At 35.8% G+C, this 26,096-nt stretch overlaps 1 protein-coding gene and 1 pseudogene across 1 annotated transcript; both read left to right on the top strand.

Moving 5' to 3' along the window:
• Positions 1 to 2,892: 2,892 nt before the first annotated feature.
• LOC147483802 (anaphase-promoting complex subunit 6-like) lies at positions 2,893 to 9,508 on the top strand (annotated as a pseudogene).
• A 9,349-nt stretch (positions 9,509 to 18,857) lies between these two features.
• On the top strand, positions 18,858 to 25,644 carry LOC147483801 (subtilisin-like protease SBT5.6). The gene is given in 10 exon segments (XM_086579648.1): positions 18,858 to 19,176; positions 21,648 to 21,704; positions 21,707 to 21,901; positions 22,205 to 22,396; positions 22,881 to 22,992; positions 23,210 to 23,777; positions 23,920 to 24,020; positions 24,102 to 24,471; positions 24,641 to 24,839; positions 24,925 to 25,644. Coding segments are annotated over 10 exon segments (2,730 nt in total). The 3' UTR covers positions 25,542 to 25,644.
• The last annotated feature ends 452 nt before the right edge of the window (positions 25,645 to 26,096 follow it).

Genomic DNA, 26,096 nt, shown 5'->3' with positions numbered 1-26,096 from the left:
ATCGACGAAGACATTTGATAGGAAAAAGGTTGAGTTTTACTCTTGGTGTCCGAGTTTACGCCAATCTAATTTATCGATAACAAGCCATATTTAGTTTTGGTCTATGCTTTGGTAGAAAAAAAGATATCCCCATTGATCCTTTTGTTTTTGTGTGGAATTATAGCATGCATTTATTGTTGACAGGTAGTAGTATGTATGGTTGTCTTCTTTTAGTTTTCTTTTGGGTTGTTGGATTTCTTAGCATCTAAGTATTTCAAAGCACAGAAGTAAGCTCCAATGGACCTTTGATTTCATAAGGTAATCTATCTACTTGGGGTACTGCAAGAGCTGAATTTGGAAAACTTATTGGGTGTTTATTTGACATGGGATCAGTTTATTTGTAACAAACCTTGCTCACTTAGGACTAATAACTTTGGCTAATTTATATTGTTTAGGAATACGTTTGTATTTTAATTTCTTTTGTTGGCAGCTTTGTTGGTTGTTTGTGAACATTTGGATGTGGATAAAATGGTTATGGTAAATTATTGTTTACTTCTATTTTGGTGACCTATTTACTTTATTTTGTTTAAACTAATGTTGCATTGGGTTGGTATGTTTTTCAGGTGGCTCAAGTTCAACTCACTGGAGCATACTCTTTTCAGTTTGTCGGTGTTGGATAACCTACATCATAAAGGTTAGTTTATATATACATGTCCTAGTGTTGCTCATAATTCTTACCCAATCAAAGACCATGACTTTGCTAGAAGCTTATAACTACTTCAGTCACTTAAGTATTTAACTCATAGCTGATTGGTTATTGGTAGTGTGTTAGTTCCCTGATTTATGGTGGTATTTCTAGTTCAGTTTTTTTGTACCAAGGAGATATTCATTTTCTTTGTGTTTTCATTTTTCAACACTTCCACAATTTACAAGTGCCTTTACAAGTAAGTTCCCCATCATATTTGACAAGTGTTTTTTTTTTTTTTTTTTTTTTTTTTTTTTTTATTGTCTTCCTTTCTCTTGCATATATATTTGAGAAATTTCATAAAAAAGCATTCTATATGGCCATTATGTACTGAAGGTGAGGTTTGTACTGGGCATGGTTACTTAGAGCTCCTTAAGATTGATAAGCGACTACACCTTAGTTGTTTCGTTCTTACTTTTCAGTTATGACCTTTGATGGGATCATGTTTTGTATATGTGGACAATCAGTTGTATTGCATTTGCGTTTAAACTAAGGTTCACTAATTCACTTGTATATATATCTTAATTGGACTTATTAAATGGGATAGATGGTTGCGCAAACGAAGTGCTCTCTCTCTCTCTCTCCCCATATACATGCTCCCCTTATAAAGGTATTAGTGACCAATGCCAAACACTATAGACTTTGTATTTTAGTCCAAATAGGACAATATATTTCTTTATACATTTCAACCTTGAGATGGAGTATACTATTGCGAAGTACTAGTGCAAGGTTGCATATTGGGGTGGTAGTTGCATTATTTTTCATTACATTACTTGTCAATACATAGGGCACGTACCAACCTGGTGATACAGAGTGGGTATTATGTAACGAAGTTTATGACGACGGAAATAATGGAAGCTTGTTTAGATAATTTTTTTAGGGTATTTTAGACTTTGGTCCTATGCATAGTTGGTTTATTACACTATTACATAAATACACATATACCACGGTAGGTATGAATTTATATACCACTGTTTTTGTAATAACAGTGGCTAATATTTGTATACCACGGTAGAAATTCATCTGATTTTTTGGATCTTAGTTTGTACCACTAATTTACAAAAACCGTGACATCTGGTTAGTTTATACCACGGCACATTCATTTTTCGTTTTTCAGTTATGGAGTATCCCACGGTTTCCTAGCAAACAGTGGTTTATATTTCGACAAATTATAATCCCATGGGGATAGAACTTGAAGTTTATCAAAACAGAAAAAGGAAAAAAGAAGAAGAAGAAAGAAAGAAGTTCCACTCGCTCTAAAGCGTCTGCGCCCAAGCTTCAATTTTTTTCTGCATCCAACTTCCACAACTCTAAGGCAGAATTCTCCAACCCAAACTTTAAGAGATCAGTGTGCATGTGTACTGTGCTTCATCAGGTTGTGAGATGCTCGTTTCGTGCGCTTCCGTGTTTTTCTAATTTTTTTCATCCGGTAAAAATTTCTTGTTTATACTTCGAAATTCAAATTTTGTTTCTTTTTATTACGTATCTAAAGTCTATTAGTTAGAATTTCTTATATTCAATTTGAAATTTTTAGTTTTTAATCTGTGTATGTTTGTCGTCATCCTCTGAGAAAATTTAACTAGAATTCTTACCAATTAAATATGAGAGGGTTGGATACTTGGCGATCTAGGTTCTCTAAATAGCCGCTTGTCTTCCTCTTAATGTGTTCGATAGAATGAATGTGTGGGTTGGCTGGTGTGGTTTTGAAGCAGGAAACAACGACCAGGTGGCACCCTATGGATTCACCACTCACTCCTTCCGCTTTTTTCCCCACTCTCAAAATCCCCAATTCTCCAAAACCCTAACAAACTAAAAAAATAAAATGATAGAACAATCAATAGAAAAGTTACAAGGAGTTGTACGAGACTGTGTAAGCAAACATCTCTACTCATCTGCAATTTTGTTGGCAGATAAAGTTGTCGCATTCACATCTGACCCAGCTGACATTTACATGCAAGCCCAAGCTCTTTTCCTCGGTCATCATTACCATCTCCCTTTCCATCTCTTAAACGCCTTCCAAATTGTTCTCCGCGATATCCGCTTTCGCTATCTTGCCACCAAATGCCTGGTAAAATATAATATTATTTTATTTAGTATATAATTGTACGTGTTAGTTTTTAATTGGATGTGTTTAGGAAGAATTGAAGGAATGGGACTAGGGTTTGGTGATGTTGGGTGATGCGAAAGTTGATGAATATGGGAATGCTATTGGTTTGAAAGATAGTAATGTTATGTCCTTGAATAAAGATGGGGAAGACCGTGAAATCAATGTAAGGGCTTTCTTTATTCTGAGTCTTGAGTTTACTATTCAGTTGATTATGACAATGTTTGTTTTTCTTGGTTTACAAATTAGTTCAAAGAATATGTTTTTACGAGGAAAGGGAAATGAGGAACCTGGAAAATGCGTCTTCGGGCTCCCCAAATGGTGAGCTGTTGTCATGCTATCTTGTTCTTTGTATTTGATATACATAAAGGAACTAATACAATTTTGAATTATGATGCTCTATAAGGTACAAAGCTGTTATCAAGGCTGATCCATTATGTTACGAGGTATATAGATGTTAAGATTAAGTTGCGTTGAGTCTTTTCAATCATGACTAGAAAATATAATACTGGATTTTTATTTTCATAGTTGATGTCACGCTCATCTTTCTAATGATTATGCACTTTATGATGTTATCTTATATTCCTCGGTGTATTTCAGGCTTTGGAACGTCTCAATCACATGCTTAAATCTGAAGAAGGTAATGTCGCTCTGTGGACTTCTGTTTTGGTTTATGATATACTGTCCATCTTTCTACACATTGGAATTTGTATCCTACATCCTTCTATACCTTGGAACTTATGAGAATAACACTGCCAGTTTAGCCTGCACCTTGAAAAACAACACAGATCTGTTGGCCTGTAAAGCCGAGTACTACCATCAAAGTGGAGAATTTCAAAAATATTTTGAGCTGACTTCTGCATTAATAAATATTTGCATAGAGATATTTAATTGGTAAGATGTTACTTGGAGCCTTGGATGACGTAGCTCTTCTATTTATTTATACTTTGTTACACTACAAGAATACCGAGTATTTTCCACGGCCATTAACCGTGGCTAAAGGCCTTTTCCCACGGTCCAAAGCCGTTGCACGACTGTAGCCAATACGCCTATGGCTAACCTTTTGCCACGGCCAATGGTTGTGGGCAAAGCTTGCCTTTTTCCCACGGTTTTGAACTGTCCCAAGAGCCGTGGTAAATATTCCTTTTGCCGTAGTTGATGTCCATGGCTAATCCTTACGTGAACCATGGGGATTTATTTTTTGCTAACTGAATGTATTGTTTGGCCACGGTTTAAGGCCGTGGCGAATGTTTTAAATTATTTAAAAAAAACTTGGTCCCACCTTTTTTTATCACCCTGCTGTTCATACAAAATTCTAACAATCTAAGCAAAACCCACAAGAACAATAATTCTCCACAATTAAACATGGTTTCGTACACAATATGTATTGTACATAAACATTGAACATCATAGAACCAATTAGCAATCCAAACTTGTATAAAGAACAAATATAAGAAATTGGAAATATACTATTAAGAATGACTCTCAAAAAATATAAAAACATCACCATAAACGACACCTAAACTCACTATGTTCCCAACCATATATACACAATACTCCCAACCATATATACACAATGCATCAACTACTTCTGATAAAAGTCTATATATTTTGGTTTGCTTCTCTGTACCTCATCATGTATCTTGCCTCAGAGAGTAGGCTTTGAAAATATATCTACAGCCATATAAAAACAAACATTAGAACTTCGAAGACAAACATCTACGCTATGCGCAATGGTAACTTCGAATAGTAAATGGTTAGTTTTAAAAATCCATTCTTCACGAATACTTTATTATGCTATTTTACCCATTTTAAGCAACTCGGTTTCCCTATAATATTGTTAGTTTTATGTTTATATAAAGGAAATGATCAAACCGAAAAACTAAACTTTGCTAACTATTCTAATTTAGATGAATTTAGAGAAAGGACTTGTAGTTGTAGACATAAGATCTTACTTGACAAGTGACACAGAGTGTGACACAATTGAGTCTTTCCACCACGGAAATCGCCATACAATTCAGTTATAGAGCCGGTCTAATTCCACCTATTAAGAAGTACCATGTTAAAGCAAGACAATGACACTTTATTAGCATTTTATTTGGTTCATTTGCTTGGCGTATACAAACCAAAATTCTTATCATACATACTAGACACTTACCCTCTAAAATCTTGTCCAACTCCCTCGATCCAGTCATGATCTGAATGATTTCAAGTCTTTGTGCATGGATATTGCTAGCACTAGTAAACCCCAATGGAACCAACTTTGACGCTATTGAAAATGAAGACACAAGACAAAATTAATTGCTAATAATCAATGGATGATGCATGAAGCAGGAAAAACCAAAAAGGTTAAGCACTACGATGCAAAAGAAAAATAATAAGAGCATGCTTCAATAATTTTGTCAACTTTATTCTCACCAATTCCTTTTATCTGAAGTAGCTACTCTATGACCAAAAAGCATTAAAATTCTGCGACAGCTCTATGACCTACAAACGTAACTGCTGAAACAAACATAATTAAGTTCATGAATTTTTATTTTGGTTTGTAATTAAGACATACTCAACAAATTAAAATATAACCATGCTGGCTTTCTTTCAAACAAGTACATAGCAGTATATTGCTTTCTTTCAATCAACTCATGTGCATCTTCCAAAATCAGTCCACTTAAGTAGTTAGAATAGATTCTTAAAATTAGTTAACGCATCGAGAAAGTTAAGAACAATCAACACAAGGCATCCTTCTCTCTGACATTTTTCTTAAAATATGTACAAATGGTATTCAACCCTAATGGTTTGTTTCTATGTACCTGAACCTTATAGAGTAGCATTCAAACACTTGCTTCTAGTATTAAACTATTGGTACTTTGTTCTAATTCCATTGAATTCTAATATTTTAAAGAACTAAACCAAACAACCATGCACTTTATGTCTCATATAATTTAATCGGTTAGCTTTAGGAAATTAAATAACTATATCTAATATTGGGTGTTCAACTACAAGATTTAGTATAGAAATGAGCGCGTACTAGTAACGATACGAGACAATTGAAGAGTCTTCTCATCTGTCTTCACCAACTTCAAATATCCACTCAACAAATATTTCACGCCCTTCTCACAATATTTTCTTACAATAAATTAACATTTCCTTAACTTAGTATAAGCAACCCAACCAATTAAACTTCACCTTTTATTGATCTCAAGCTTTAATCTAGTCCTTAAGATTAGCACTCCATACCTCAAAATCTCTCAACTTTATAATGGGGTAAGACCAAAGGGAAAAAAAAAAGGTTATGCTAGTACCTTATCAGCACTAGTACTGTTGGGAATGATGTTGAATGATGCAGCCCTTCCACCTCTCCAGCCTTTGATTGATGGCCATCAACAGTCTTCTGCGTGGCTGCACAATAGAAGAAATTAATTAAAAAAATGATTTAATGATTTTTCCCTCAATGTAAGAAAAATCAACTGAAACTGAAAAAACACTAACTAGGAGTGAACAGTGGTCATAAGACCCTCAACAATGCCAAACTTGTCATTGATGACCTGTTCAACATGACAGACAATAAGAAAAACAACCTCTACACAAAAGATATGAAGTAGATCAACCAATCCAATTGATGCAAAACGTATCAATTTGAAAACTTTGGCAAGGGGAGTAAGACAGCTGGTAGTGTAGCTATACATTTGAGACAATGTGGATATCAGATTTGTATTCCCCACCCTGAACAAACATATGAGCATCTTTGCTTTGGGCAGAAATGATAACCCATTTTGCACCACCCAGATCACCAAGACATCCAAAACAAAGACAATATAATTTTAAAATAGGCAAAAATATATATATACACTTAACCACAAATGAAGATATGAAAGTTATATTCTCAACTCCTTATCTTCAAATGAACTAGTAAAATGTCAATCATTTCTAACCTTCAAGTTGGTAGCTGCCTTGTCCTTGTCAGCGAACACACCAGTCGACTAAACAACGAATTCAGCTCCAGTCTCGCCCCAAGGGATCTCCTCAGGGTTTCTTTATTTAAACCATAACAAAATTAGAAGGCAAAAAGGTAAATTTAAACAATAGTGATAATAGCAAAGTAGCAAACCTAATAAATTTTGCTGTTTAATGGTAAGCTGTTTAACAGCCCTAACTTTGCTTGCAAAAGCAACCGACAACGGTACTTTCGATCCCTCTCCCTCCATCCAAATGCTCCAGAGCTGTGAAGTGCATAAGTGCCTTATGCAAGGAATATGCCTTGGCTATTTCAAGACTTAAATCCAAGAAGGGGTCATACTTATTGGAGCCATTGTGACACTCCGTACACTTGACCTAACAAAGTAACGATAGAGTTAGAAAGGTCAAAGGTACTTAGGCCCCAAACTCAACAATGTATCCGAAAGGCATGAAAATGCTACGATTCTGAGGCGACCACCAAAGATTTTATAGACCAAGCTTTTGTCATAAGCACTAGGTGATTAAACTTTGGAAATCCCCGAAGGTAAGAAGCATTTGTGCATTGATTCCACAAGCTAACCATGTATTCATGTGCATCCTCCTGTCTAGCATTTCGAAGTTCCTAGATATGCCCGATCATTTGGTCAAAGACAACAAGAACTGGGCGGGGAAATGGAAAAATTTGTTCACCAATTGAAATGAAGTTGATGAGAATGAAGATTACTTAATTGGTAAAAGATCCCATCACTCCCCTAGTAAGATGAACATTATTTAAAAAGACCGTAGCAATATCTACTTGCATGTGGACAATTGATTTGCTCACCCATCATCCATCACTAAGGGAGACAATGTTTTATTTTCACAAGGTAAACAATCATTGAGGGAGATCATCAAGAAATAGAAAGCTATAATCGACAAAAGCTTGTTTTGCAAAGGCACTAAGACAAAGTTCTCAATCAAATAATTACTAATTTACCAACACAAACATGTTTATAAAATAGGATACACCGCAAATTCTTCACAAGATCTTTTGGTGCTAATATTCTTCCGGTTGATCAAGTAGAGCACACCTGACATGATTTTGAATCGCACACATTGCACAAAACCCAGCAATGCGACCTTAAGAAATCATCACAAAAATGAAAGTGAAAGTGAAAATGAAATGTAAGCAGTGATACGCTTGCAAAACACAGCAACACTAAAACTTGAATACCAAATTACAGTTGAAACAAAACATAAACCTATAGGAATAAACATTTCAATTATCTTATCAGCTGATTCACACAGAGTTTTCTACACAGAAAAATCATACAAACAATCATGGACATCCCGAAAAGTGTCACATCTTATAAGCAGGGATAACATTCTTTGGTCATTGATTGTCCCGCATATGAAAATCACAATAGAGATATTCACTTTCAGAACACATAAATTACATCACGAACAATATTAACAAAATGACAATTTTAAAATCTTTTCTACCCACAAAAAAACCAGGAATGTAACGGCATAAGTGTTGCATCAAGTAATGTGTAACAAAGAAAGTAAGAAACATTTGAATCACTCACAAGAAATGTTATGTTTTCCGCTCTGCATGTATGCAGCGAAAGGCTCGGTGTAAGTAAGGCACTACAAAACAGAGTTGAGGAAACATGTATTCCCAAGATTCTCCAAACCAACACCCTGTAAAACATACACATTCATCCAAGAATTATAAAATTGAAACCCTAAATATTTGTTACCTTCGTTAAAGCAAGCTTTCTTCCAAATTGAGCAATTTTGCATTGAAATAATGAATAAAGGTTTGTCCTTTTGGGTGCCAAAACAACTAACTTGAAAAACCCTAGCAGATCAACCAAAAAATAAATATCATCAGTCAGGAATTGAGAGAAAAGAGAGAGAAAAGGACGAAAAATACCTCAGTTGGCTCTTGGTGGCAGCACCAACACGCCCATTTTCCCTCTTTTGTTTACTCAAGAGTAGACAAGGTGAAAGAATCACTTGACCTAATGAGCGCGAGGTGAGGGAAAACATATATGCTTGTCCTGGAGTAAGAGGCGAAGGGGAAGGAAAGATTTGTTAGAGGAGAGAAGATAATTTCATTTTAGAGAGGAAGAGTTTTTCTAGAGCCCTCCTTCGATATTTGATAATAGTTTTACAGCTCCGCTTATTTTCACGACGATTTAATGTGATCTGAACCAGACATCGAAAACCAAGTCTAATCCAACGGTTGCAAAAACAATGGACACAGCCGTGGCCAAAATGGGAAGTGAGACCCAAATACACAAACAATACCCCACGGCCACTGAAAAACTTGGCCACGGCTATGGGCCGTTGGACCTTGGCAACAGCTAATAACCGTGGCTAAAGCTTGTTTGTACCTGTGGCCAAAGCTCAATTTTCTTGTAGTGTTAATTTCAACTTACTTGAAAGAGACCCTTTCCATTTGAAAAGCACATTGGTGCATCTAATAGCTGCTATAGAGCTTGGCCATTCAAATGAACTCTATCTAATGGCTTGTAATTTGGTGAAGGATTATTCTCAAAAGTAGGTAACCTATCTCTACTATGCAATTTTGCTTGTTTTGCTCCTGTAAATTTTCATTTTGTTTTCTGTTCTTTACATTAGTCTTTCACTAACAGTCACTTCATCATTTTCAAAGCATTATCATATGGTTTGTTGTTGGTTGCTATTACTATTATATTAAGAAATATGGTGAATCGTGATGGTTTTTCAGGTGACAACTTTCCCCTTAACAAATCAAGATATTCCCTATTCACTCACAATGCTAATCCAATTATTCCCGAGTGAAAATTTTTGTGCTCCATATTTAGACGTGTACTATTCGATCATCAATAGTGCATGCTTTGTACTACATATTCAGTCATTTGGTTTAGTTGAACTGTACACTTTAGTTAGGTTTTACAAAACAAATTGGATTTCAATGAAAAGCTTATCTTTTTTCCCCCGGCTCATAGTCCCAATTAAAAACTTTACTTTGTCTGATATCTGGCAATATTTTTAAATGTACAAAGACATTTTCTTATGAGCATCTAATATAACAAGGGAGGGAGGTTTTATGACCAACGGCTGGGATTCAGTTTCAAGGGGTATAAATCGACGGTCCTGAAGAGTGCCACGATGACATAGTGAGGTGGATTAGAAATTAATTAGAGTAGTAATTATGAAATTAAACAAAAAAAAAAAAACCCTTCGTCTCCTCCAAACTTACTTCGCCCTCTCAATTCTCCACTTTACGTCTCCCCCTCAAAAAAAAAAAAAAAAAAAAAATCGTTCTCTCTCTCCAAATTAAATTCTCTCATTAGAACAAATTCCATCTATTCAACCAAGGCAAAGGAAGAATTTTACTGTCCAAATATTGCAGTCATGTGCCGAATTGCCAATTTTTGAGAGCACAATCAGGGCATTTATGTGTGCTGTAAGTTCTCCACTTCTTAAAAGGAATTGTGTGCTGAAAGATCACCGTCTCAAGGTAATGGTGATTGGTGTAATCAGAGGAAAATCCATAAGTTGTAATAAATTAATTTTACACCAGCTTCTTGAGATAACTCCGACAAAAGTAGTGACAAGCCGGGATCTTCTCAAAAGTTGGAGGTGCGAGTGTGCGATATTCTCAATCAATTAGGTGCTCACCCCACCCAGCACACAATTCCTACATCAAGACCTCCATACCCAATCATGCTACGTTATGCATTAATATAAAACAAATATAACAACAAAGCACCATTCAACCCCGAGGCAGTCGGATCACACTGGACGAGATGCATACAACTTTCTTATAAAAGCCAACACTCTCGGTTCCACTGTTTGAGGGGATCAAACAAATCAATGTCGGGTTTGTTAGAAGTGAAAAGTGGAAGAGATAGGCTTCAATGTACCATCGAAACACCCGACCCACAACCGAAGATTGGTCCTCGTGCTAACACCCTCGTCGAATCGGGCTTGCTTGGTTTCATCTCATTGCCGACCGTGGGTAGCTTGGCCTTGGGAGACAGCCTCTTCACCTCCTCTACTGTGTATATGAAAATCTTTCTTACCATGCCGCAGAATTCACTGGAATCGAAAAAAGAACAGAGGAAAATAAACAACAGAAACTGAATAAACATGAAAAAAGATTATTCTTTTCGGAGAAGAGGAGAGCAGGGGCGAGATGAAGACAGACACAAGCCGTAGAGTAGACAAATGTTTTTTCTCCCCACCTACGGTATAGTGCCCCAATATTTCAGTCCAAATATTTCTCTCATTATCACAATTATGTGTAATCCGCCAATCGGGGCATTTCCCATTTTTTGAGCCTTTTGACAGAGTAGCTAACTTTTCCATGTTTAGCGTACATGGTGATCAAGGCATTTCAATTAGCGCATCGTAGTAGTATCCGGTTTAACAAAGAATGACATGAAACCGTTTGCACTCTGCTATTTCCGATTTGAACTCATTGCTTTGATCATGATGGCTATGGTGTACTCATCCGGGTGAAATTCCATTCTTACCCATTTGCATAAAGAGCTGCGATCCCTCTTTTATGCATTGGTTCTCTATATATGCAGATATCATGGTGTTCCAAGCAACAATGTTCCTCTCGGACATCCTACTAAAAACAAGGTATGCATCGTTGAGATTCCCAAGATTTGCATATCGTCTAAAAGAGCGATCATGACATAAACATTCATACTACATCCAGTTTATATATTTGAGCATGAAGTGCCTTTTGCTGTTATGTCCACATGATCCAAGAACACTCCCATAGACATATTTGTCCGGCTGAAAACCTTTTTGCTGCATTTCAACGAAAAGTATCGACCTTTCGATCCCTATATCCATTTTGAGCATTTGCGGTGATAATGGAATTCCATGAAATCACATCCGAAATTTCCCATGTTCTCATAAACAATCTCGAGTCTTCAAGAGTGCCTGATTTTGGTGTACATATTAATAAGAGCATTTCCCACTTGAACATACTGAAAGAATCCCGTTTTCATCAAATGGCCATGAATTTGTTCACCGTATTTAAAATTCCCCAAGCCAATAGAATCAAGGGTTACAATAGTGCCACCAAAGCGTGTGAGTTGGATTAAAAAATAAATGGGATATTAATCGTGAAAACCTTTATTAGAAGAAACCCTTTCGTTCGCTCTCCCATCCCATCCGTTCTCATCGAAATGAAGCGAATAAGAAACCAATATGTTCTTCTTTCGCCTCCTCCTTCTTCCTTGATTACAGCATGACTGCGATTAGAAATGAAAAACCATTGAACAAAAAACTATTCTCTTTTCTTCTCTCTCTCACGCCTCCAAGATAACCCAATTCTAATCTAAAAAGGGACAAGGTGTCATCTTCTTCACCAAATTGAACGCCAGTATCTTTAGTTTTTTTACCATGTTCTTTAGTCACAATTGGTATTATTTTCTCCGTTCTTCTTCTCCCACCCCTCTATCAATAATCCATTTCAGTTTTGACGTATTGAGAGAAAGAATCAATGGTACGGTGTGAAGAATTATTGGTCTTTCGTGTTCATTTTTTCTCCCTTTTTTGTTTGTTTATTTTGCATTCTTCATTGAAGACTGTCGTTTTTTTCTATTTTTGCTGACTGCTAAAAAATGTGTTGTCGGTTTCATAATTTGGGATTTATTTTTCTGTTTTTCGTTGTAGTTGAGCAACGGAAGTAGTAGATTGGCAAACACGAATCACGGAAGGAAGGTTTGTACACCTCCATATTCTATCACCTGAACTTCATTTAACTAAATAAAAAAAAAAAAATTTTTTAAAGTTATTTCTTTGATACTTTTTAAGCTATGAGTTATAATTAGTTGATGCAGTTTTTTTTTTTTTTTTTGGCCATTGTTGAATCAAGGTTAATATCAATTTGATTTGTTTATATCATCTATATATTGAACAATACGGCATAATAAGTAAACCATCTAATACAATCATCTTATATAGTCTATATACTATTTAATAGAAAGACAATACTATGTCGAAGTGTTCAAAGAAGCTCTAAGAAAGTTGTCCTTTGATTGAGGGAAAAAACACAACAACCTATCCTTTATTCACACAATTAGCGATTCACTACTTTTTTTTTTCTTCCACCCTATTTTGGTTGTTAGATTTCTTAAAATGTGTGGGTCTCTCCTTATACTCTTTCACCATTGATCAGTAGTGCCGCCAGAAATTTGTGCTGGTAAGCAATCTTCACTATTCAACATCTTCTTCTTCTTCTTCTTCTTCTTCTTCTTCTTCTTCTTCTTCTTCTTCTTCTTCTTCTTCTTCTTCTTCTTCTTCTTCTTTTTATCTCAGATTGATTAAAATACCCTACTTTTGTTGCTTACACTGATAATAATCGAAAAAATCGTTGCCATGGTGTTCTAAATTACAGAGATTGCTATGAGACTTTTGCCCTTCAGCATCCTCAATGAATTTATTTCTCTGCCTTTAACATATTTCTTTGCCTCTATGGATTATGTACTATGAACCAAATGAGGAAAATTTATTGATTTTCCCCTTTTTGTTCCCTATAATCTCAACTCTTCTAACCTGTTACTCTTGCTGGACTTTTAATCTACAAATTCTCTTTCCATCCATCGCCAGTTCTCAATATTTCTATTGGCTTATAATTGAGGTATAGCTTATCCTTTTAAAACTTGGGTATTTAAATTTGATGAAATTTTAGGATTACTTCTTGAATGTCTACAGGTTTAATTTAACAGGGATGTGAAAATTTTAATTGGTTTATTGAAACTCCATCTTTGTAACACATAAATGGGTCATTCTTATTGATCGACAAAGAAGTAGAGAACAAATTGCATAATGGGCATTTTTTTTGGGTATTTCGTGTAACGTAAGTAACCAATTTTAAATCGTTGCAAATATTAATACCGCTTTTTAATTGATGCCATGTAGTTAACCAATTGCTTATTAGTTATTACAATGTACAATGGTAGCCAGTTGCTTAGAATTGTGATATAGTATTTATCTAATTTTTCCTTTTCCAACACAAATACTGATTGCATTAAAAGAAAACTGCATTTTGTTCTTGCACTCAATCATATATTTCAAATGTGACGATCCATCGTCGTTTGGCTTGCTTGAGCGTTGCACTTCTTTGTTAGAGCTCCCTTCAAAGTGTTGGTCTCCACATCTAGAGGTGTATATATTAGAAAGTTAAGGCATATGCATGTAGTGAAAAGTAAGCACTATTGTCTCAGATCTTGAGTGGTATTTGGTCATTATTTAACTGTGGATATTGGGATAATTTGTTTGATATATCTAATATGTTTTTCAAATGCTCATATTGCAGGTATTACCAAGCAATCAAATGAATTTTGTGTAGTAGTATGTGGATTTTCTGCATGCTCAAATTGTCAACTGCATTTTCTAAATTTGACTTGGTTTTTATGCATGTCATTCCTTTTCGTACATTGCATTCATTTAGAAATGAAGTCTTTTGTACTAACCTTTATTTAAACTCTATACGACCTTCTATTCTATTGAATTAAAAAGTTGTTGCTTATTGAAATGGATTATATGTAGTAACTCCTATCTTTATTAACCGGTTGCCTTCTACTATTAATCACCCAATTCACTGTGCCTTTCCGAGCTCTTTTTAATCTAATCTTTCAGGTACATCATGTTCTAAGCTCTTTGATGTGCTATTACGATTTCTTACTCCAATTCTTTGACTGTCTTGAAAAGGTATCAAAGAATGTATAATAAATCCTTTCCCCTGCATTGTACGAGGTCTTCCTAACGAGAATGCAAAATTTCTTATATCTCATTGAATTGTTTCAATGGACAAAGAATGCCCACATTTTTCCTTTCTACCAAAAGAGAAACGGGGTGGGGTAACAGACTAAATGGGTTCCCTTGAACTGTTCTGAAATAATGCATTTCAATTTGGTATAGTTGTTTTGTTTTTTATGGGATTATTGTCATTATAGATCCACCCCACATGGTTTTATATCTTACACTAGCATATATCTGAAAAAACTTGACGCAAGAAATTTAGGGAACCGTCTACATTGTCACTTTTCCTCTTTATAAATTTATGGATGGATATTAGTGCTAATCAATTTGGCGTAAGAGATGGATTTAAAGAAAAATGCTTAGGATGTATATTTTTATCCTAAAAAGACTAGGTCTTTTGAATTTGTTTACTAATCTCAGTTAATAAGTGTTGTGGTACGAGAAGCCACAAATTTAAGATGTTTTACTATTTAGTGGTATGCTTCTTATTTAGCAAGCCTTTGCAATGTTCTTTTTTTTGTATTCATGTACTTATTGATTGTATATTTATATGCTATCTTCTATTGCATCTGGAAGAAAAACTAAAATTTAGTGATTGTTTGTTGTTATGTAAAAAGTTGGCCTGAATAATGTGTAAATACTATTTATCTCATTTTCTTTACGGCGGCAATATTACCACTCATCAAATTTTGTGTAATCACATATTACAAGGGTCCTACATTCCTACTTGATGGCATATGGAAAATCAAGGGCTAGGTGAAGTCCATTGTTGTTTGTACTTTTGCATCATCATGTGGATTCTCGCCTTGTAAGTGGGAAATCAAGGGTTTGGTGAAGTCCCAATTTGCTGGTCCCCATATGAGAGCTAAGGTATAACAAGATCCCTCACTTGGCCTCTGTATATGTTAATTAGTTTGTAAATTAAAAAATTGAAGAATCAAAAAATTAATAAAAAAATAGATAAAAATAATAATAATGAGTGACTTGACATTAATCATGGGTGACTAGCCCTAGCTTAATGCATTGACAAGATATCTCTCACTATATTTTTGTTATAGGTCATAAGAATACTTTTGAAGGTTTTGTTAGCTTTTTTACAATAATTCATATGCCTTCTGTTGACATACGTTGTTACTACGAAATAGGTGTTCTAAGATTTTCATGCAACAAAACAGCATGATAATGATATAATGAAGGATAAAACATTAGATCAAGTTAAGAACTCTGTTACGTCTAGGTTCATTCCTTAAAGGATCCGAGTTTCTTCATTCACCACTTTTTGTTTTCGATTCAACTAATTATTTTCATTTATATGTAGAAATATATGTAGATAGATTTACGTACTCTTTTAAGTTGTCTTTATAATATGTTATAGGTGTGGATTAAAAATAGTAAACTTCACTGTTGAATTTCAATTCATTCAACTATATTTGTTGTTATGCAATTGTTAATACTAATAGTATCTTTGTAAGTCAAATAAGTGCTTGAGTACCCATAAGGAATCAATCCATCTCATATGGATTCCCCATTTGGGGAAATGATTACTAATGCTACATTAATGATTACTAATGATTACATCCCCATTTGAGATGTTGATGAGACTGTAAGGAGCAAGGCAAAGTATTGGCAATGCCACTAACTCTATGGCAGAGCTATGGCCGCCATGGATGGGCTTAAAATGAGCATTTGTGTGTACCAGAGTCAGATTATTCTTTTGTTCTTTAATTCCCTAATTGAACGTGTGAGTAAAATTAGCATTGGAACGTGTTAGGAGGTTGTATATTGCTAAATGTTGTTATGTTAGTTCATGTTGGAAATAAGCCAATTGTATTTCATGTGTATGTATTGAAACAGTTTTTTTGTTCATCTTAAGTAAATAATATATCCCTTAACCACCATTTTGTGTGTGTGTTTTAATCAATGTTTTCTGTTTTATATTTCATGACAGTGTCAACTGCATAGATAGAGCACATTTTCTCGAAGGAGGGTTTACATGTTACTATCGCCTTATTAGTTTGTTCTTAGTTTATGTTCTATGGCTATGTATTCTATTTTATTGACGATATTGTGATGTGGGTGGGTAAATCAGTACGGCAAATGATCCATTCTTCCATCAACAAATAATTTCCAGGGGATTCTCTTCAATGAATCAGTGTGCATAAAATCAGACTCTGCACCACTTTTGAAATAACACCTTTTGCAGTTGTTTTTTTTTTTTTTTTTGTTTGTTTGTTTTTTTTTATTTAATAGGTAGATATCAATGTGATCGAAACTTCTCTCTTAAGAGAAGACTAATAAAAATTGATTAAAATCCATACTACTATTTTCACGTCAACGCAATTCTAGAACAATCTGTGCCGAAGGCACGGGCACTCACTAGTATGTATACATTGGCGGAGCAGATTTATATTTAGTGTTGACCTTTTGAGGTAAAAAAATGTTTTTTTCTTCCTTGCTAACCTAAGTTTTGTAACTTTTGATCTTATGTTCCATTCATTCATGTTATTCAAAACAAAATCATTTATGTTTTGTATTTTGTACACCCCAAATCAATATTTGCTCATCCGGCAAATTTTCTGCTTTAGAACAAAGCTAAAACTCTTGATAGAACATTTCTCCCTGCTTGGATAGGTCATGGAAATGCTTTCGCTGCTCAAGAAGAGGGTGATCAAGCTATGTCTTCTTTCCGCACAACATCTCGTTCGTTTCCAGGGTAATTTCTAAATTGTTTTACTTATATTTTTCATTATTTTTTAATCACAACTATTTCTTTCATAGGGTGATCAAACTTTGTTTATTCTTAGTCCTAGGGACGAGAATGCCAATACAGAAGAGAATATTCTTGGTGAAGTTATAGAGATTTACATTTTTTTTCTTTTGTTATTCTTTCATTGTAACAAGATTGATTAAGTTGGTTTGAAGGTTCTTTGTAATATATTTGTATTGATTAACATTTGGATTTTCGATTGGGAATGTGTTGTTTTCGGATGGTGTTTAAAATCAGTCATGTGGTGTTTTGAATTTGTGATGAAGTGGAATGTGATATGCATAATTATTTTCTAAAAGTATTATGTGAATGGAATATTTTAATAATCAGGGATTTTTTTTTAAATAAAAAAACATTATATACCACGGTTCTGGAAGAACAGTGGCAAATATGGTGACTTTATACCACGGTTTCTCAAAATATCATAACTTCATTAAGGTCATATACCACGGTTTTGAAATGCTTATTACCACGGTTTTAGGATAAAACGTGGTTAATAGGTACAAGTTTATACCACGGTTTTGCTATAAGTATTTACCACCCTAGCTAATACCACGGTTTAGAAACAGTGGTAAAAAGACTTTTACCACTCTAAAAAATAGTGGTATATGATATTTTATGTAGTAGTGATTCCCCTATCAACATTTATCTTCCCCACCATGACATCTGCCAGTTTATCCCTTATCCATCTCAGACAATGAAACTTTCAACATTCAATCCTCTCCTGTAACTCCAGCAGATGGAGCGCACACATGCTCTGATCCACCACAAATTGAGCGCGCCCGTGCCTTCCTTCCTGTAACTCCAGCAGATAGAGCGCACACGCCCTCTGATCCAGTAGAGACAAAGCGCGCTTGCGCCCTCCCTCCTGACAATCTTCCAACTCAGACAGCTTCGTCACCTGCAATTTTGGAACTCTCTCAGCCACCACACCCTAACCCTCCTACCTTATCTCGATCTACTAGAGTGCAAAACCCCCACCACTTCTCATCAAAGATTATCACTGTTCTACTCTTACGAAGGCACCTACAGTCCCTCGTTCGGCAACCTCATCCAATCGGACTCTAAGGTAACACGGTCTTCCACTCCATAACCTATGGCTTTCTATGTTTTTGACACTAATTTTTCTACTTGTCATAAAGATTTTTTGCCTAAAGTGTCTTCTTCAGTTGTTCTTACATCTTTTTCTCAAGCTGTCAAAATTCCATAATGGAGAGTTGCTATGGCTGCTGAAATTGCAGCTTTGGAACATAATAACATATGGACTCTTGTTCTGTTATCTTCTCATCATAAACCTATTAGTTGTAAATGGGTTTCAAGATTAAATATCATTCATATGGTTCTATATTGAACGTTACAAAGCTCGTCTTGTTGCCAAGGGCTACAATCATATTGAAGGTCAAGACTATCATGACACTTTTGCACCCATTGCTAAATTAGTCACTGTTCGATTACTTCTCTCTATTGTTACTATCAGACATTGGTCCCTTCATCAGCTAGATGTCCACAACGCCTTTCTCCAAGGCGATTTGGATGAAACTGTCTATATGACCTTACCTCATGGCTTCGACAAACAGGGGGAGCACAGGATCTGTTGCCTCAATAAGTCCTTATATGGACTCAAGCAGGCTTCTCGGCAATGGTTTGACAAACTATCTACCACTCTTATCATTGCCGGCTTCACTCAGTCTAAGTCTGATTATTCTCTATTCACTAATATTCGTGGTTCTAATTCTACATTTGTCCTTGTTTATGTGGACGACATTCTAATCACAGGCAACAATCCATCTCTCATTCAGAACTTGAAGCAATTTTTAGAGGCAAAGTTCTATATCAAGGACTTAGGACGTCTAAAATATTTCTTAGGTATTGAGGTGGCTCGTTCCAAAGAATGATTGTTTCTTACACAACGCAAATGTCTTTTGGACATTCTGTCTGATTGTGGTACCACTGGTGGTCGTATTTTTGAGTTCCCTATGGAACAAAACATCAACCTCCATACCGATGACGGCACGTTACTTCAGGATCCTACTGTCTCTTGTCGCTTGATTGGGCGTCTCTTATATCTCACAATTACACGTCCAGATATCACTTATTCTGTTAATTATCTCAGCCGTTTCATGTATGTAGTCCCCACGGACTCCACATCTAGATGTTGCTCATCGTATACTCCGTTACCTTAAATGTTCGATCAACAAAGGGATTCTCTTATTCGCTAATAGTTCTTTACATATCTACGGTTTTACGTGACTCACGATTGGCTGGGCTGCCCTGTCACTCGTCGTTCTACTAGTGGTTATTGCACTTTTCTTGGTTCTAGCCCTATATCCTGGAAAACAAAGAAACAAAGCACTGTATCTCGTTCTTCTGTTGAAGCCAAATATCGTTCCATGGCTATCCTTGTGTGTGAACTTCAATGGTTGAAGTATCTTCTACATGAATTAGGCATCTCTCATCCTTCTCCGATGAACATGTTTTGCGACAATCAGGCCACCCTCTATCTCTCTCAAAATCCAGTTTTTCATGAACGAACGAAGCACATTGAATTGGACTGTCATTTCTTACGCGACAAAATACATGCCAAGTTACTATCTCCTACGTTCATCCATCCTCAGATTCGGTGGCTGACGCCTTCACTAAACCTCTCGGCAAGGACACCTTTTTGAGATTAATTCGCAAGTTGGGAGTTCTTGACATTCACTCTCCAACTTGAGGGGGAGTATTAGAAGTTGTTATGTATGTCGAGTGCGCCAGGCCAGCGCCATTTCTATTCAAGCATGAATTAAATGGCGCCCGCGCCTCGCGTCCTGTTTACTATACTCGCACCGTTTGTGTTTGTACATATCTTAGATCTTTGTTATTTTAGTTTATATTTAGGAACTTGTAATCTCTTTATAAACAATTGTATGAGACCTAGAAATCAATCAAGAACATATTCTCAAATCTCTCTCTCTAATTTATCATAAGAAAAAAAGAATGATACCGGTGGTTATCAAGGTTGATGGCGGCGGAAGTAACTGTGATGATGTGTGGTTGTGGAGGATAGTGGTGGCGGTAAGTGGGGTGGGATGGAGGTGGAAGATGGTGGCTCGATCCGATACCAAGAAGAATTGTGTAATGGCTTATCTTATCAATAGACCAGTGGCCATTCGCCCATTCTTATTAATCATCAAAAAATTACAATATGGAAATAGAATATTCTTACTACATTACACTAAATGAAATAAGATGATCCAAAATATACTCTAACACATTTAGGTGTCATGCTCATAATCTGCAGTTCTTACAGTGGCATAAAGAAAGTAGCAACAATATTCAACCTCAAAACTTTCAAACCAACAATTTGAAGTACTGATGAGGATGATCAAACAAGTATCATCGAGCAAGAAATTGGACAGGCAACAAAGGTTGCTGAGAAGGGCAGGATTTGAAACCCGCAGGTCCATGAAGGGGCTACCCATTTAGAGCCGGAGGCCTAGGCACCAAAGCATACAGTAATTATAGCCCATAATATGCGCAGAAGTACTGTATTCCAAGGCCCAAAATATCGCCGATATATCACCGATATATATTGTTTTTTTGGTACACCGATATGGATATATTTGATATATCTCAACTGAATATTAAATCATTTTTTTCCAATATATATCACAATTTCCAATATAACGATATATATCGACCGATATATATAATATATCTGATATAAATTTTTGACTTTGACCGATATTGTTGACTTTGACCGATAATATATCCGATATAATCGACAATATTTTCGATATATCAACATACAAAATAAAATTTTGACGGGTCAACAAAAAAAATAGATATCTCCGATATTTTTGATATATCTAATATATATCGGTTTTTTAGTACATCGAAATATTCACAGAATTCGATATTTTGGGCCTTGCTGTATTCAATAGTGGACGTTGACGAAGGAAAAACTTGCCATTCCTGTTACTGCTTGTGCTGTCCATAAGCCCTCCACGAATCTTGCCTTATTTTGCCCACGCCTATTTGTCTGGAACGGTTGATTGTCCATGCAAAAATCACTGTCAGTCAGTTCATTTTTAGCTTAGAATGGTGGTCCATAAGCCCATCGGAGACCTTCTAGGCTGTTAGCTTATTTTTCAAACCGTAATTGTTAGAAATGGTTCATTGTTCATTATAGAACAGAGCCAACTAAGATTATGATAATCACGTGAAACCTCAACCTTTCATCCGATAACATCCCTCCAATGCAAAGCTATAAAAACCCAATCACAAACACATGTAGTTACCATTGCTCACATACGAAACTTTTTCAGAAAGAAAAAGATGAAAAACTTTGCCAAAAGTTCTTCACCTTGTTTCCTTTCTTGTTTTTCTTCCTCTTTTAGTTTCATGTGAAAACGAGATTTGTACATAGTGTACCTTGGAGACCATGATGGGTCAAAAACTCACCAAGAGATTGAAGACACTCACCACAGACATCTCCTCTCAGTTAAGCAAAATGAACTAGAAGATGGTTCTTATATTCTGTACAGTTATAAAAATAGTGTCAATGGTTTTGCTGCCGTGCTTACAGAAGAAGAAGCCAAACTCTTATCAGGTATTTATTTCATATTATAAATGGGATTTATTTGTTTCGTACTTTTGATTTTTCTCCATAAGTTTTTATTTTTTCTGTGACGCCTTTATATTTTGAAGCAAACTAAAAATATGATAAATGTAGTTCGAGAACCTCCAAAAGCACAAATTATTGCGTTGTGTCATTGTGTGTCCTTTATGAATTATGAATGGCATCTAGTCCTTATAAAAATTCATTTTTTTCATTATTGTATATATTTTGTATTTGTCGATAATATAATATAACGTACTTTGCATTGTTTTATTTGTACGTATTGGCATACAGAGAAGGATGAAGTGGTTTTTGTAGCTGAAGACAAACCAAATATGTTTTCTCCTAAGACAACAAGGTCATGGGAGTTTATGGGTCTCGAAGGGGAAACGGAGTTTGGAAGAAGTATTGCTAGTGATATGAGAGGAAATCTCCCGCAAAAAGCTAACTATGGGAACGATATCGTTATTGGAGTGGTAGACACTGGTAATAAAAGAAATTGTTCATTCTCTTTGGTTGTTTGTTTATTTTCCTTATGCTTCTATAAATATTCTAATATTGCAATTCCCTTAATCCTTATGTCCTACTAATGTTTGCCCAAATATTAGAAAATCTATATGTTATGAATTCAGTAGCCCACTAATTTTGAAATTAGTGAGCTATATATGAAATCAGAAATATAAAAGTTAACGGACATATATTGTTCACTACTTTTTCTCTTTTACTATGATATAATTCTGAAAAAGAATTTGGAATTACAAAATAAAATCACGAAAACAAATCATTACCGAAAAACAACTTGTAACTTTACTTGTATGTTGGATAGTTATCTTACATAGTTACATGTTCAAGTAGTATGTTAGTACATATTGTAGATATCAATAGACTCACTTTATATTTTGGAATAGCACGCACAGGATTTGTTATTTAATATGTCAAATGTGGGGTATGTCTTCCTGCCAATATATAGGTATATGGCCAGAGTCAAGGAGCTTCAACGACGAAGGATTAGGACCTGTGCCAAAGTCATGGAAAGGAATTTGTCAAGATGGAGCATCTTTCAACTCCTCACATTGTAATAGGTAATTTCTTTTTCGCAAAGAAACCCCTAATTACTTCATTACAATGAAAAATAATCTGTTTACTTAAAAAATTGGTATGAAGAAAAATTGGTTATCATGTATTATGTCTGGAGCAAATAAGTTGTCCTATATCTAGAGTTTAAACCATGCCTGATAAAATATGTACATAAATTGAGTTGATTATCATGTCACCGTCACTATGAATTTTTTTTAACAGGAAAATTGTTGGAGCACGATACTATCTCAAAGCCTACGAATACTTTCACGACAAACTGAATAATAGTTTAGACTTCCAATCACCTCGTGACAGCAATGGCCATGGAACCCACACTGCATCTATTGCTGCAGGCCGAAAGGTTGAAAATGTATCAGATATTGGTGGATTTGCAAATGGCACAGCATCAGGTGGAGCTCCACTTGCTCGTCTTGCTGTGTACAAAGTATGTTGGCCACTAATAGATCGTATTAAGAATAAGAAAGCTGGTACCGATTGTGTCCAAGCTGACATACTTGCAGCAATCGATGATGCTATCGGTGATGGGGTTGATGTTTTAAGTATATCACTTGGATTAGACGACCCTGTTAATCACACAAGGGATGGAATTGCAATAGGGGCTCTACATGCAATCAAAAAGAATATTGTAGTTTCATGTTCTGGTGGAAATAGTGGGCCTGCTGGGGGTTCTGCGGAAAATGTTGCTCCATGGGTCATCAGTGTTGCTGCTAGTACGATTGACAGAATCATTAGTTCACCTGTTGTGTTGGGGAACGGCATTAAGATCGAGGTACTATCTGTGATCATATTAATATCTATCAAATAAATAGAGATACTTTTGGTCCAATATATACTTGATTTGTCCGAGTTAACTTGAGTTCGGGGTTAAACGGTACGGTCCAATTTATCAATTTTGTTTGGATTAATTTTAGGGCCAATCAGGAACTCCATACAAACTGGAGAAGAAAATGTACCCACTAGTTTATGCTGGTGATGTGGTTGAACCCCATCTATCCAAGAATTCTAGTGCCGGGTAATGATTCATCTTGCTTGATTTTCAATTGGCATTTAACTCGTAACTCACAAGTCAAACTGATAACAAATTTTCTTTTAGGCTATGCGTTCCAGGTTTCTTGTCGCCGGAGAAAACGAAAGGCAAGATTGTAGTTTGCATGACAAACTTACATGATGCGATTAGGCCTTTTAACAAGTCACAGGAGGTGAAAAGAGCTGGTGGTGTTGGTATGATATTAGCCAACAGTCCAGATGTTGGAGATACTAATTTGTATTCTAACAGTTATGACCTTCCATCAACGTCAGTTGGAGCTAATGGTGCAACCACAATTCTTAATTACATTAAATCTTCCAACAATTCAGTAGCCCAAATTGAGCCAGCCGTGACAGTTTTAGGTATTAAACCAGCACCTTCCATGGCAAACTTTTCCTCAGTTGGTCCAAATCCCATCGACGAAGATATTCTCAAGGTAAATATATAATTTCATAATGGTACAATATGTACGTACTAAAAACTTTGTTTTCCGTTTAAATTATGGCCATCTCTAGTATGGTAGCATAATACGCTTTAGTTGTGAATATTGAGTGACAATTGAAGAACTTGTGTTTGAATTGGACACGACAATTATTTACGAGCAGCCGGACATAGCAGCACCTGGAGCGTACATATTAGGAGCATGGGAGAAACAAAATAATGTAGGTTTGGGATATATGAAATATATGATGGCTTCGGGGACTTCAATGGCAGCCCCCCATGTAGCTGGTCTCGCCGCGCTTGTCAAAGCTGTTCATCCTACATGGAGCAGTGCTGCCATAAGATCCGCTCTTATGACTACAGGTAACCAAAATATTCACGCTTCAGAACCATATACACAAAAAAAAGGTCGTTGAGTAATCCTGACATTTTTCATGTTTTATGGCAGCAACATTAACAAACAATCTTGGTAAACCCATAATTACTGCCTCTGGAGAGGTTGCAAACCCATTCCACTTCGGATCGGGCCATGTTCGACCCACAAAAGCCGCGGACCCTGGCCTTATATATGATGCTTCCTTCACCGACTACCTTCTCTACTTGTGTAGTATTGGAGACCAGAAAGCTGTTCCCTCTTTCCACTGTCCAGAGGTGCCACCCTCAGTTCACGATCTCAACCATCCATCTCTGGCAATTTCCCATCTCAATGGTACCATGATAGTGAAGAGGACTGTTACTAATGTTGGTGGCGAAAAAAGTGTGTATAGAGCTAGTGTTGAGGCGCCACGTGGAATTTCAGTCGAAGTAAGCCCAAACACATTATATTTCAAAGCTGTGGACGAGAAACAAAGCTTCACAATAACTATCAAAGCAGAGACAAGTCTGGGAGCAAGCAATAGCACTACAGGAGGGTATTCATTTGGGTCATACACATGGGAAGATGGGATCCATGTTGTCAGAAGCCCCATAGCGGTATCTCAGACGGGTTATCCATTTGTACGAAATACAACACCTGTGGAAAATTTGCCTCGTGGAGTTGGAGATAAAGAAGTGCAAAGGGGATAAATATTGAGTCCAAATGTAAGTTTATATCTTAGAAGATAATGAAATTTATTTGGGGTTTCATAACTTAAGTGGTTTCATTTTGAGAGAGATGTTTATACTGTAATTAATGTCGTTATATATATATATATATATATATATATATATATATATATATATATATATATATATATATATATATAAAAACTGTATATTGATAAAATAATATTGTTATATTGTTACAAAAGACCTTGGAAAAATCTACTGAAGCCGGTGATCCCCAACATTTTAACCAGTTGGGTCTCCCGTCATAAACAACTTTATCTCGAGTTATTAAACTACAAACATGCTTGGCCGCCTGGTTTGCCCATGAAATTAGCTTCACTCCAAGTGTTTGAGAGTAGCTAGGCAACCTTGTAATTGTTTTTGCATCTCCCATCTCGGTCTAATCTCCAAAGGAAGTTGATTAGTCCCAAAGCAAAGGCTCGCGATAAGTTAAGCCACCCTTACCCAGTTCTATATACTTTCGATGATTGCTAAAATCTCTCCAATGCATGTAACTGGTACTGCTGCCAATAT

This window comes from Coptis chinensis, chromosome 8, assembly GCF_015680905.1.
Source record: "Coptis chinensis isolate HL-2020 chromosome 8, ASM1568090v1, whole genome shotgun sequence".
Lineage (NCBI taxonomy): Eukaryota > Viridiplantae > Streptophyta > Magnoliopsida > Ranunculales > Ranunculaceae > Coptis > Coptis chinensis.
The sequence above is the reverse complement of the archived record's forward strand: the minus strand, read 5'-3'. Positions and strand labels throughout refer to the sequence as shown.